Here is a 14721-nt window from a genome sequence, read left to right as displayed (position 1 = left end):
GCAACTTATCAGCAGCATTTGGTGAGTATGCCTGATTTCCTCATGTGAATATTAAATTCAAAAGTGAGCTAACATATTATTAAATACAAATAACATCTCCTTTCTTCCTCATTGCTTTTCATAAAGCACAAGTGAAAATATGGAAGTCTTGACAGATCTCCATCTAGTATCACTCATGAAAGATTAATTTTAAAACCTGCATTAGAAGAACCAGAGTTCTAAACATAAGTTGTATAAATCATGAAGCTGCTTTAGAGTAAGGAATAGGATTATATTCCTATGTAAATTGACTTTCTTCTCTACTCATCACATTCATAAGCAACTTCATAATCTCTACCAGTTTGGAGACTCAGAATCTGAAAAAAAAATCATAAAAAAACCAAAACTATAGATAACACATCCATGTGTATGTATTAAAATTTAATCATTCATATGGTAACAGATATATGCTTTTTTTGCTAATACTTTCTCCATTGAAATCAAGGCAAGTAGCAACCACCAGGAGCGAGCCATACATTTAATATTTATTCTTAAATGGACTCTTAGGAACTTGGTTTTTATTTTCTCATCAAGAAAATACTAGGGGCTGGGGCTGTAACTCAGTGGTAGAGCGCTTGCCTAGCATGCGTGAGGCACTGGGTTTGATCCTCAGCACCATATAAAAATAAAAAAATAAAAAGAAGAAGAAAGAAAGAAAAGAAAATACTAACTGTGGTTGTTAGGTTCTAAAATTAGCCTGCCAAGTGCCCATTTAATTAATAGTGAACCATGAGGTCTAGAAGATTCCCTGAGTTCTATGCTTCCTAGTACTTCGATGTTTGTTGACTACATTGGGTATATGGGATAATATTTTAAGTACTTCAAACTAAGAATCCTGTAATCTCTCCCCCCCTCCCCCCCTTCCACTCCCCTCCTCACCCCTTGCCCCCCTACAGTCCTGGGATAAGAGACCTCCTATGCACCCAGTGGCTGGTGGTCTCTCTTCCATTTTAATTTCCTGAGAACACTGCTCAGTTCGGGTCTGGTGTCCTGTTACTTTACTCTCATGACACACAGGGGTTAAAAGCATGTGTTTGAGATTCACACTGAATCCAAATCCCTCTTTCTCCACCCATTAATGGTGTGCCTGGCTCTTCTCACCCAGGACGAGGGAATGCTGCCTGCCAATCGATCGTTCCCTCTCAGGATGAAAGGATGCGAGACGCACAGCATCAGTGCTAGACCACAGCTCGCACTCAACACATTCACTACACTACTATGGGGGCATCTTTAAGTTAGGGAAACTCTCTGCAGCAAGAGAAGGTTACAGAGGATTTTAACAGTTTATATGCCAGCCATAAAAGTCCCTGATTCTTATAGCCATGCCCAAGATTAATAAGAAAATATAAGTAGAAAGCATGGTTTTATGAATCTTATTCGTGTTTTAGGACAATGTTTCTCACAATGTGTTCTACAAATGTTTCTACAGATTCTGAAGGAAAAGAACCTGTGATCCACTAAGTCTGGGAACTAAAGGGTGAAACAAAGGGGACACAGATGTCTGGTTCCTTGTTCCTGTGGACTCTTCAGAGCATTGACTGGGCCAGTGTGACTTGAGACCCTTCAGTCAGGCAAAGGCTGTGTCTCAAGCTTACTGGGAGGCAGGTTAGCCAAATGGTTACAAGGGTCAGATTCTGAGTCAGACTGCCTCGCTTTGCATAGTAGGCTGCACTAGACAGGACGTGAGCAAAGCCATTTCAACTTTCAGTTTCTCAGTTTCCTCATCTGCACAGGAGAATAACAGAAGTATCTAAGGAAAGCGGTACAGTGATGATCTAAGAGGAACTGTTAGGGACAGTGCCAGACACATTAGTGCTCAAAAAAATTATTAGCATACTTTTAGTATGTATTATTATAATATTAAAAGCATATTACTGGTACATTTTTAGGATTACTATTGTAAATGGTTTTTTAAGAGCATTTGGAAGGTCATTAGCACCTTCATATCACTCCCATTCAAGCACAGTTAACTGGCAAAACCGATGAATCTAAGTGATATTTCATACAAGTCATCCACCGGGTCAGTACACAGGACACACAGACTATCAGTGAGACTCACCAGAATCCCATAAACTCTGGACCTTTAGCTAACCTCATATAGCTCATTGTAATTCATTTTATAAAGATTCTCTGGGAAATCATAAGATCACTTGGGCCATGGGGAAATCACAATCAGGTTACCAAAAAAAGAATGTTTCTTTGTAATTAAAGTGATTAGAATTACTGAATTGTGAAGAAGTTCCCATTTGGAGTTATTGTGTTCTTGGTAGCTGGAATATTCCAGGAAGATGGAATCCTATTCTCAAATGATTTTTCATATTTCTGCTGCTTTCATGATTTAATGAGATATAACAGATAATCACTCAAAACACATATAAACAGAATGTCCTTATTAATTTTCCTCTTATCCTTCATTTGCTGTTTTCCCCAATTATATTTACATGCAAATCTTTTTTAGGGTTGCAGCTTCACTTGGAGCATTTTAAAGAAATTAATGCTTAATATGCAAATGCCTATTTGAGCTCACGGACTTTTCCTTATTTTGCATTTTTTAAAATCTATGAACAACCACCATTTACAAGACCATGTACAGAGTGCCAAGCAGGCACTGTATTGGGACCACGACCGTGTGCGCTACTTCAATTGATGGCCACCACTTCATAAAACAAGTGCAAGTTATCGCCCCGTTTATAGATGGAGACACTGGGGCATAGGAAAGGTAGGAAACTGCCCAGGATCACCCAGGAGGCAAGTAATGGGAATCAAACTCGGGCTTGCCTGAAAGTGTGCTTTTAGTCTTACTGTTCACATGGGGATCTGTGTTGGTATCCAGAAAATCATACCTGATTGACACCTCCTTTCATGTAAGCAATGTTTTTATTTTACTGCATAAGTGCTACCAATTTCTCTAGGCAGTATCCTAGATTAACCAAAATACAGAATGCCCTGCTTGGACTACTGAATTTCATGGGTTATTTTCAGAGGACCAAAAAAATTTTAGCTTGGCCTCGATTTACAGGGTGCTTTTATAATATCAATAAAGTTAGACTTGTTTTCATAAACTTTTAAGTCTTCATTTGAAATTAAATCAAAATTGTATCTGCTGAAATACTCTCTAACTTTTTAAAATATAGAGATGAGGTCCATTATCAAAAATTTATAGCTCTATCCCCAAAGAAAAATTTGCCCTGTATAATAGAAAAAAAAAAAAAAAAAACATAAAAGAGCCTGAAAAAAGGTCTAGCCTCCTCACCCTCCACTCACCCTCCAGCAGCAATATTATAAAGGAGTGTCAATGTATTTGACTTTTAAAAGACTAAGGCAGATGGACCTATTGGATATTTTTATGGATATTCCAGAAAGTGCCTCCCACATTCTTTATTAAACAGAGTTTATACCTACTTTAGCTCTCCCAGAGGAATGAAAATGGATATTAATATACTTTCCATAGCAATCATGTATCAAGAAACACAGCTCTTAAGCATGTCATGAGGCTGTTGGAAATCAGAGCCCTTACTCTTCTGTCAGGAGATTCTACCTTGGGTTTCAGCCTATCTCTGTGACAAGTGATTATGATTCTAGCCTTGTTCCTATGTCAATGTTCTTACCCTTCCTTCCGGAATCCACATGAAAAGCTAAGCAAATCAACAAAGAACATGATAATTTCTTTCATAAATATTTGATTGTGTAAACATATGTGTCATAAATACTGAAGGCGACACTGGAAAATCTGAATCCCACAAATACGTGGAAAGTTCAGGGAGGACTTTTTACTATCTATACCTTTGCCAAGGAAATAGCAATATCTGTGTTGCAAGCTCATCTCCTCTAAAAGCAAACACTCTGAATCAGGTGAACTGAAGAAGAAATTCAAGACCACAATTCAAAAAAAAAAAAAAAATATATATATATATGTATATATTAAGCTCTTAGATATTCTCATATTCTCATTATCTTGAACATGATTCCACATTAGTTTGGTTCAGGCTCTGCTCTGATTTCTCTTCTTCCCACTCAGAGTAAGACTACATGGGTATTTCTGTATGATCCAAGTGTGGTCTGACTTGTTGGAGATCAAGTTCGGATTCAATCTGTTCAGCTACTTAGGCCTTTCTGTGCGGCTGTTGTGTATTTACTATCCCTTGCCCATATCTCACAGAAGAAAAGGTTCTCCCCTAACTCAACCTCCCACCCTGACCCCAAATTCATAAACGACAGAGAAGTATAGACTCCCCTGGTCACAGCCTGTCTAAGATCTGTGGAGGTAAACCTTCTAACAGCATAGACATGCCAAATAAAAGGGGGTTATATTTTGGAGTTTTGTTAGACAGTTAAGAGAAATGGGAGAAGCAAGTCAGGGAAACTAAAGTCTGAGATAAGGGAAATTGGAAAAAGAATGAGGAATTTGATGTTAAGAAAACAGACTTGGGTACCATGAGTTAAAGAGTGGATTCAGCCGGGCATAGTGGCGCACACCTGTAATCCCAGTGGCTCAGGCAAGTTCAAGGCCAGCCTCTGTAAAAACAAGGCTCTAAGCAACTCATTGAGACTCTGTCTCTAAATATAATACAAAAAATAGGGCTGGGGATGGGGCTCAGTGGTTGATTGCCCCTGAGTTCAATCCCTGGTACCAAAAATAGTGGATTCAGAGGGTTTCTGAGCACTGTCCAATTGAGGGGGAATCTTCTTGAAGTGCCTCCTGGGGTTTCTAAGAACTGTATTTCAGACGTGATAGATCTCTAAGAGCTTAGAACCATGCTAGCTAAAAACTTCGAACTCCTTGTAGATACCATGAAACAACTGGTCTTTGGGCTACTTGATGAGGTAGATATCAGAATGAAAGATCTAAAGGAGACCAAAGGGCCCTAATCCAGAGAGCACCTCCCTATACCTCCACAGTCAGCCATGTCTAACTTGCACACTGAGGAAGTAGATCAAGCAAGATTTTCTCTTCATCACACTTTCATGGTCATTCTACTTCTTGTAGGTGTTTGAGACATTCTCTTGGATTGCTATCTAATTCCCCCAGAAATCTAACTCCCCTGCCTCCGCTCTAATTTCCAAGATGGCCCCTTAAAGATGAGCATTGCACTTCACCTTCTGATAGAAGTGATTCCCTTTACTTAGATCTTGATACTTACAAAGTCACTGGCAAAAACTTTTATTATCATGGCAACAATGATAGAACATTTTAGATGAGATCAACCTCAGCAGATCATGGGCCATCTTTAAAGATATCAATCCTTCACTACTTTATTTTACTATCTTCTAAGGAGCACAAGAGATCTGCCTGAATTTTGTAAGCACTGAAGTTTTAAGAATTCCTTTTTATTGCCAACTGTTAGGGGACAATCCACAGTGCATTATATTTTGGGGGTTCAGGTTTTCAAAAATACAGTGACTCTACTTCACTAACTCAACACCTAGTATGTGCAGTGTAGTATAAGTTGCTTTTGCATATGTTTGTCTTTTCTGATTTCAAACTCTCTATGCCCTTCCTGCAAGGAGAGCTTTCTTTCCTTCTTTTCTGAGACATTCTCATTCCCATATTAAAAGAAACCAGTACAGAACCGGCAAGTCAATTCCTGTTTCCCATTCTTCTGGATTATTTTTTGCAATCTCTCTGTAGTCTCTGAACCATTTCTCACTCCATTTTTCTGGTTTCATTTACCCTTTCCATTAAGAATCTATGTTTCCACATTTTATCATCATGTGCTCACTTTTGTAAACTGTAATAGCTTTCCAGAGTGGTAATTTGGTGGAATGGACTTCAGACCAGATGGTAAATTACTAACCATGATCGGAAAGAGGGTGAGGAAGACCACCTTTCAAGGAACTATTTTCTTTCTCTCCAATTGGTATGGGATATTTTTGGCACAAAGAAAGTTTTCTGTTCTTAGAATGAAAAAATTTCAAATATTTACTGTTTAGTTTTGCATTTACTTGTTCTGAAAATCACTGGCTACTTCAATCAAAACTTGAACCAAAAAAACTCACTTTCTCATAATTACTATATAAAAATACTTATTTGGTGAATGACTTCCAGATAAAATGTTTGATTTTCTTACTTTATTGGATCTATGGCATAGCATGTTTTTATCGCACTATCTATATAAACCACATTTCTCTCTTGAGGAATACTCAGTGGCTTTTAGAATATGTATTTTATTTTATAACATGTATGGAAAGAATGAAGAACGGCAATTAAACATTTTGTAACAAGTTATAACTTTTGTCCCAAGGGCTAGGTTGGTGTAGGATCAATTATTTATCAATCAATTATTCAGGATTTAAGTGCCAAAGCAATCTATACTTACTGATATCAGTGTTATCAACTTCATGTTTACAAAATATGAGTAAGAAGACAAACACTGATAGTTTTGCACTGGGTAATTATTATGGAGGCGCTTTTGTGTACTTTAGGGCATTTGGGAGCATCTCTAGTCTGCACCCACTAGGTGCCACTGCCAACATTGGCAAATGTCCTGGTGTTCTGGCAGCGGGTAGGGTAGAGAAAAACCAATGATTTGACTTTAATGAGTCAAGCAAACAGGCATAAAAGAATAGTTCTAATTTAATGTAAATGTAATCTATGAAAAATGAAGATATTTTTTCTTCATCTACATGTAAAAATTTGGGCTACAAGTGATGGCACACACCTGTAATCCCAGTAGCTCGGGAGGCTGAAGGAGGAGGATTGTTGAGTTCAAAGCCAGCCTCAGTAGAAGCCAGGTACTAAGCAACTCATTGAGACCCTGTCTCTAAATAAAATAGGGCTGGGGATGTGGCTCAGTGGCCTAGTGCCCCTGAGTTCAATCTCCAGTACGCCCCTCCCCCCAAAATTAGGACAAATCAAGTAGGCATAAACACTAAGATTTTCTCATTAAATAAAACTTTTGATACATTCACTTATTCTGGAAGAGCATAGTACTGGCTCTGCACTCCTGTTAGGTAGGTTTTGAGAAGTTGCCATATTCTACTATTAAATTTCAGTGATGATTTGAAAAGGGCATTCATGAGTTCCAGATGGAACGTCAGGTAATCTTTACTACTTGCATGAAAACTTACAGTTTTCTGTATAGTTCTGAAGGGGCACACTGAAGGCTTTCTGGAGTTCTCCTATCTGTAGCAAGACAGGATCCCAGGGTGATGGGATGAAGTAGATGAGGGTGAGATGTGGTTTAGTAACAATGGTTGTGTTGGCTTGATGGGTATGTTCAGTTAGGGACCGACAAAGCTGCCTCTAAGTCAAAACTATTCAATTACATGAGCATTAATGAGAGAGAGAGAGAGAGAGAGAGAGAGAGAGAGAAAGGGAGAGAGAAAGAGAGAGAGAGAGAGAGCGCATGAGAGAGAGGGAGAGAGATAAGAGGTATACTTTACCATCCCCAGGAATGATGCGGAGGGTAACTGTGTTTCCTGCTTCCTTGATTAGGTTGACAATGTCTGAATGGGATTTGTTGGTGATGGAACATCCATTTACTGCCAAGATCCGGTCTCCTACTTTCAGCTTGCCACAGCGGTCAGCAGGGCTCCCCTCAATAATCCGACCTATTTTGTGAGGCATAGCCACACATGCATTGCCTGCTTTGATATCGAGTTTTAAGTTGTTTTTTTTTTTTTTTTTAATTACGTGGGAATATAGTGAAGGGAGGAGAAAAAGGGTTGAAAAGGGAAAGAGAAGGTTAAGTGTTAATTAATTAAAGCATTAAGCAAATGTTATTAAAGGAGAGCTCTGGGCCGACGGTCAAAACATTGGCAATACCAGGTGCCTAGCTCTGAGGCCATGCCCTGAACCAGAGTTCACGGCTGTAGCTATTCCCCGATTCCAAGGGAAACACCCTTGTCTCCCTCCTACAATAATTGCATAATCTGGGCTCTCTAGCAACTTTAAAGAGACTCGAGAGCCCCAAATAGCTTACTGTTGGCTTATTTAGGGACCACAAATGTGAGGCCCAGAGCAGGGCGGGGGAGGGGGTGCTTTTCACAGAGTCACTTCGTGTTTTGCCAGCTGTTGTATAAGCTGCTGCCAATGTTTTGTTCTTTCACCATTTAGAAAAATAATCCCTGGCTTTCTGGTGAGGTCTAAGAGGCTCCTATACCCCAAATTCAATCTGAAATCACTAATGGACCAGCACTTTCTGCCTTCTATTCAGAATGATGAAAGCTGTAGAAAAGGGGCATAATTACGAGAGATGAGCCAAGAAAGCATCCAACCTTGACACTTCCTTTCATGATATGACCTCTGCTCAATCGGCCCATCTCATGTGCTTTCAGGGGAGGGCCCAGCAGTCTCATTAGCTCCAAAATCCTCCTCCTGCCTCCCAAAAGTCCCCCCAAAGGAATATGAGAACCTAGTACTCATTCAGACGGACGATGCTGATCCAAAGCCAAGTTCAAATCAATCCTCAGCCCCTTTTCCTTTCATCATTTCCTTTCTCATCAACAGTTAGTATACATCCACAATCTGCATTACCAGGAAAAGGGTATCTGAAGAGTGCTTGGAGATACTCCATGTCACTACTAGCTTCTAGAGAAAGGTAGAAATTGGCTTTGAGGTCCGACATGGGGTTTCCAGGTCATCAGATATCAAGTTTCAATGTTTCTTATTCATATGCATCTATTTTGAGAATTAGTCTTTCTAGGATCAATAAAGATGTGAAGCCACCTTTTGGGAAGATGGCAAAGTTAACATGGCAGACCATGAAACTACTTGAGTTGGAACTTCCATCATAATTTAGAAGGGTCAAAGGTGGGGGAAAATGCCCATTATTGTTTTGATTTCAACAGATTTGCCCAAGTTTCAAAAGAAGGTAAGCTGTCTACTGGAAGCCAACAAACAGGTGTGTTGGGAGCATGGAGACTCAGACTCAAGGTCTCGATTAAGTTTAGCTCATCTCCAAGGAGAACTCAAATGGCAAAGGTATCAAACAGCAGGTTCCAGGAAAGCACTGCACAGCTCAGAAGTCTCATGCAAGATATTAGGCAAAGTTTAATTTGATTGAAAGAATCAAAGGAAAACAATCAAAGACCAAATTGTAAGTAAAAAATTCAATATTCATCATACAACACATAACCTGAAATCCGACATATCTGTTCTTTCTTTCTAGAAACTGAATGTGAGAATTCTAAAATAGATGAAGGTATTACGTGGTACATGTCAAATTGTAGATCTGAAGGAAAAAACAACTTGGGGTTTCTTTTCTCCTCTTACTCTCTTATTTAAAGTAAGCAGAAAAATCTCCAAAATTATTTTAAAAAGCAAAACAAAACACACAAAAATAAATAAATAAATAAATAAACTCTAGCTTTGTTGTCAGGTTATCCAGCCAGGACATGCTATGATAACTTTATTAATGTAGCTCACAAAAGCACTGTTAGTAAGGGGTGTTTGTTACTGCAGCCACACATGCATAGACCTGGCTGAGTGTCTCCTTCAGAATGTAAAACTTAAGGGCAAGGCAGCTTTAGCAGGAAGCAACCTTCTAAATGGATGCAAAGTGAGTTCTACTGGATCAGAATGCTAAGGAGATGTAGCACCTTGCTGATCCTAGCCAATAAGTGACCAAGGCCACTGGTCATCAGGCTTCAAGAGATCAGGTCACTTGGGGTAAACGTCAGAGCCTTCATGGCTCGTCCCCTTCTCCCATCACATATTTACTAACAGCCATGCCTGAGAGATGGCAAAGGACTTTTGAAATCTTATCAGGAAGGTGAATCTTTTTGAAGTGTATTGTCTATGATCCAGTGTAAGGAGAAATAGAGCCATCTGATAGACTCATCTGAGTCTTGTTGTTTTCGCTTGTGCAAAGACAGCAAAGACTTGGAGAGAGCAACACTGGTGTTTCTCCATACGTGGCTGACACCCCTGTCATTAGAATGCAACCCAACATCAAGTGACTTCGAACCCAGATCTTAACCAGATTCTTAGATCAAGAAACAGGAAAATATTACTTTAAACATTTAAAATATTCAGATAGGGATAGAGAAAGGGTACAGAGGAGTTGGGAAGAGCACCTCCTGCCATGTTTAACTCCTTACACCTCTTTTTTTTTTCTTTCCTGATCATTTTTGTGTCCTGATGCTCCTTTTATAAACCTGGAAGACTTTCTGAGGGCATTGCTATTAAGGATATTCTACTTAGGACGTGTCCACAGTCTGCCTCTGGCAAACACTTCAGCTACTTCATGCTGTCAAGGGGTTGCTATTTAAGTTTCACGCAAACCTCATGTAGGCTTGAAGTTTTGCTATCACACATTTAGAATGAAAACTAAAAGGTTTAATTTTTTTTTCCCCCAAACTTTAGGAGGGAAAAAGCTCCCAAAGAAACTCCATTCCCAATTAAGACTCTAATTACCCAAAGCAAAAAGCATTAAAGCGTTTCTGTTAATGAGATCTTGGCTGACTTCCCCTGGCAAGAGAGCCTGCCCTGGCGCCGAGGGAGCCCAGGACAAACGCGCTCAGCACTCACCGAAGGTCGTGCCTGCTTCGGGCCTGCTCACCGAGGACACGATGACGAAGCCGAAGCCCTCGTTCTCCCCGCGCCGGATCTCCACGTCGTAGGGCTGCACCACGGTGCTGACCACGGTGCTGACCACGCCACTGCCCCCGCCGCCGCCGCTGCCAATGCCACTGGTGCTGCCGCTGCCCGAGCTCACGGTGTTGAGGGAGTTCTGGCTGCCCTGCGGGGTGCGCTTCTCCTCCGTCAGCGAGGCCGGCTGGGTGCTGCTGTGGTGGGAGGAGGCTGGCGAGGGCACCTCGTTCTCGGTTTTAGGGACTGCAACAGAGATTTGCCTCTGAGTCTTATTTGTTTTTTTCATTTTGGGGGGGGGGGTGTAATAGGGATTGAACTCAGGGTCACTGGAACACTGAGCCCCATCCCCGGCCCTGTTTTGTATTTTATTTAGAGACAGGTCTCACTGGGTTGCTTAGGGCCTCACTGTTGCTGAGGCTGGCTTTGAACTCACGATCCTCCTGCCTCAGCCTCCTAAGCCTCTGGGATTATAGGCATGCAACATTGCGCATGGTTCAGGTCTAAATCTTGACACCACCAAAAAACGTGCCCTGCCACCCCTTCCACCTTCCCCTACCTCCAACACCTGAAATCATCAGGTGGATGTGGGACAGTGGCCCCTGGCCTCACAGAACTCAATACCTGAATGGAAAACAGCCTTTCTTAGGAACACTAACCATGTGGTGGCCAAGAACACTGATCCAAAGAGGAACCCCAAATCTTGTACTGCTACAGCATATTCAAGTTGGCAGCAAGACTAGCCCACTCTGAAATAGCTCCCTGTTGCACAAAGGGCAACGGATAGCAAGCATGGACAGGGACTGTATCAATGATGGCTACCATCTTGGCCTCACAGACAGCCTGAGCCACACAGTCATCTTGTCATGCCCTCTGAATCACATTTCTGCCCAGAGTTTGTTTTTCTCATGTAGGTGACTATAAGGAGACTGAACATATAAAGTTTCCACACATTGGATCAGGGACAACACCTGTAAGAGGCACATACAGCTTTTCTTCCTAGTTTCCAGATGTCAGCATCTGTCCTAACCACACCACTGGAGCATTAACCCCCTTCCAAATTCAGTCACCATTCCAGTTGTACGGCTTTGTCAGCTTGACAGAGTTAAAGCCAACAGAGGACCTGGGACCAACTGTGCCAAAATCAAAATGCATGTGCTGTCCAGGTAGTGGAGGAGGCTATATTTATCTTCCAAAACTTCTCCTTCCATAGGGTTTTTGTTTTTTAATTGTGAAAAACATGCATGACATAAATTTGAACTTTATAAACATTCAGAAGTACACAATTCAGAGGCATAGGTACATTATGGTTGTTGTACAACCACTATCAATGTCCATCTCCAAACTCTGTTGCTCTATGGTTTGTTTCTATGAATTTCACCACTCTAGAAACCTCACGAAGGCCAAATCACACAATCATTTTTCTCCTGTGATTAGCTAATTTCACTTGACATAATGTCTCTTCACAGGTTTAACATGCCTTTTATCCACAGTTAAATATCTAAAATATTAAAAATTTAAAAAAATAAACATAAAACAAAGAGCCCACACACCTCACTATTTTTATTTGAGCCAGGGAAGTAAAATCCTTTTCTTTTTTTTTTTTTTTTTCCTTGAACTCTTCTCAAAAACCAATTTTAGCTGACTATTGCTGCCTTAACAGAATACTATGTTAAAAAGGATTGTGAGGTCATAAATGAGCTCTAGGAACATAATCTATGACTGATTAGCACTGGGCTGCAGTAGGTAGGACTCTCATACTGGAATTTAATATCTTAATTCTATAATTAATTACATACCACTTAAAGTTAGTTATACTCATTTAAAAAAAAGAAACCAATTAATTTTATCTGATAGGTATTTGTTATACTAATAATAACTATGGAGAATTGTTAATATCTGATGTCATATTGCTTTAGTAATTCAGTTGATGCAACCCTCAGTCTTCCTTTTCTACATTCTGGGCTGTCTTATAGGCTTTGGGGTGGGAGACTGCATACAAGGGTCAACAATTAAGGTATATGCTTTTAGAAAGCTGGTTAGCCAATGGAAAGGTCAGACTTTTACATCATGAGCTGTTTCAAATGGCAGATTCTGTGGGAAGTTATACTCCATGTATGTATAATATGTCAAAATACAGTTCACTGCCACGGGTATCTAAAACGAACAATTTTTAAGAATGGTAGATTCTGATACAGAAGTAAGCCATGAGTCACAAGAATGGCAAACAGGAAATGTAAAATTTGAAGATAGGTGGAAGAAGGAGGGTATTTTGTAGAGAGAAAGTTATTTTTGAGCTAAGCAGGAAGGGATATGTAATATCTTGAGAACTAGAATTTGAAGATTGAGATCATGAGGAAACAATCACAGATGGCTTAGAACTAGCCAGTTCCGCAGTTTGTTTGTAACAGAGGGAAATAGCTGGGTAGGGTGGTGCATGCCTATAATCCCAGTGGCTCGGGAGGCTGAGATGTGAGGATTGCATTCAAAGTCAGCCTTAGCAATTTAGTGAGGCTCTAAGCAACTTAGTAGGACCCTGTCTCTAAATAATATATTAAAAAGGCCTGGGGATGTGGCTCAGTGGTTGAATGCCCTGGGTTCAATCCCCAGTACCCCCAGTACCAAAAAAAAAAAAAAAAAAAAAAAAAAAATTAGGAAATAGAGAAGTTTGGTTTAATATATATGACAAGCAACCACAGGGTACACTAGCATTAACCTTTCTATAGACTTTTTTTTTTTTTTTTTGCAGTACAAACCTAAGTTTGATTCTCTCAATTTGAAGCTACAATTTTTCAGACATTCCATTGTTGAGGAGTATCATCAAATGAAGAGGCTAGCTAAATCCTAGTGGGGTGAGGGGAGGGTGGGCAGGTCATCTATATTCAAGGAGACCCTTCTAGAAACCTTTGCTGAACATATACAAATGGCACATTAAAGTACTTTTGAATGACAGTCATTTTGCAGGGTTGAAGAGAAGCAAACCATCTGGAAATCCTGAGCTCCATCACATTTGCAAACATTTGCTAAAATAGGAGCTTGAGGAGGCAGACACAGAAATGACAGAGCACTGGAGGACTGAATGAGAAAACGTACCAGCAAACACCACTTTTCGCCGCACTGTGAGATTGACGTGGCCCTGCTTGGCAGCTTGTTGCATAAGCTGGACCACGAGCTGGTGTGATTTCCCGATTACTGGTGTCCCATCCACACAGATTAATTCATCGCCAGACCTCAGGCGGCCGTCTGTATCAGCAGCACCCAGTGGTACGATGTGACCAATATAAATCTGTTGGGTAATGGACAATGGGTGAAACGTTGCCCTCCTGATTTACTGTTATACCGACGGCCTCCTCATTTCTAGGAATAATTCAATTCATTCACTTGGGTCCGCATGCATGCCACCAGCATTTACTGAGCACCTACTGTATAAGTCATTGTTCTAGGTGGAACAACCATTTTGAAATTGAGAAAAGAATAACTGTTTCTTGCTTTGTTCCTGGATGTTTATCTGTGGTATGCTGGTGACACTCTTTCTTTTTCCCCTTTAGAGAAATAAATCCCTTTACCCCCCTCATTTACGAACTTGTTTTTCCTTTCCTCTCTACCCATGAAAACTCCTTTCATAAAATTCTGCTCATTTTAATTCTAACATGACTCTTTTTTAAGGGTTCAGCGCTAGGCCTAGCAATAGGGCGTGCCCGAGGAACACGATCCAATGAATGGATGAGTTCAGCAAGTTCTGGCCTGAGATCCCCATTTCTGTGGGTTTTATTTAGCACCTGAAAGCAGACCAATCTTTATATTTAATGTCTGCCTGTTATATTTGCCATTCATTAAACTCGAGCTGAAGTATTTGTGTGTACCTTGCCTTCTCTGTAGTAGGTAATACTACAATCACCTTCATGCGACACCTGGAGTTTCCAAGGGACTTGGAGAAAACAGTGTCTAACAATATGGATTCTGCTCCTGGACCCTTGCCAGTGTCTCTGTGATCTTGGGCAAGTTAATTAACCTTTCTGCATTTTTATCTTCTGATTTGAAAATTGGGGATAAACTCATGGATCAGATGGATGAAAAGTACGTGAAAAGGCTTTAAAACAGTTCTTGGCACACAGTCGGTGCTTAATGAATAACAGTGGCAGCTGTTATCA

At 40.4% G+C, this 14721-nt stretch overlaps 1 protein-coding gene across 10 annotated transcripts in view; it reads right to left on the bottom strand.

Moving 5' to 3' along the window:
• Positions 1–14721, bottom strand: part of Magi1 (membrane associated guanylate kinase, WW and PDZ domain containing 1) — a 594817-nt gene that overhangs the window by 8325 nt on the left and 571771 nt on the right. For 4 of the 10 annotated variants that reach the window (XM_077109100.1, XM_077109103.1, XM_077109108.1 and 1 more), the window contains 3 exons: positions 13664–13856; positions 10511–10816; positions 7423–7626 (listed from right to left, as the gene is read on the bottom strand). In XM_077109100.1, coding sequence (XP_076965215.1) covers positions 7423–7626; positions 10511–10816; positions 13664–13856 — 703 coding nt within the window. The remainder of the gene's footprint in view (positions 1–7422; positions 7627–10510; positions 10817–13663; positions 13857–14721) is intronic. The other 6 variants (XM_077109101.1, XM_077109104.1, XM_077109109.1 and 3 more) reach the window with 3 other exon arrangements.

The sequence above is a fragment of the Callospermophilus lateralis genome, chromosome 1, assembly GCF_048772815.1.
Source record: "Callospermophilus lateralis isolate mCalLat2 chromosome 1, mCalLat2.hap1, whole genome shotgun sequence".
NCBI lineage: Eukaryota > Metazoa > Chordata > Mammalia > Rodentia > Sciuridae > Callospermophilus > Callospermophilus lateralis.
This window is presented reverse-complemented; position numbering and strand designations above follow the sequence as displayed.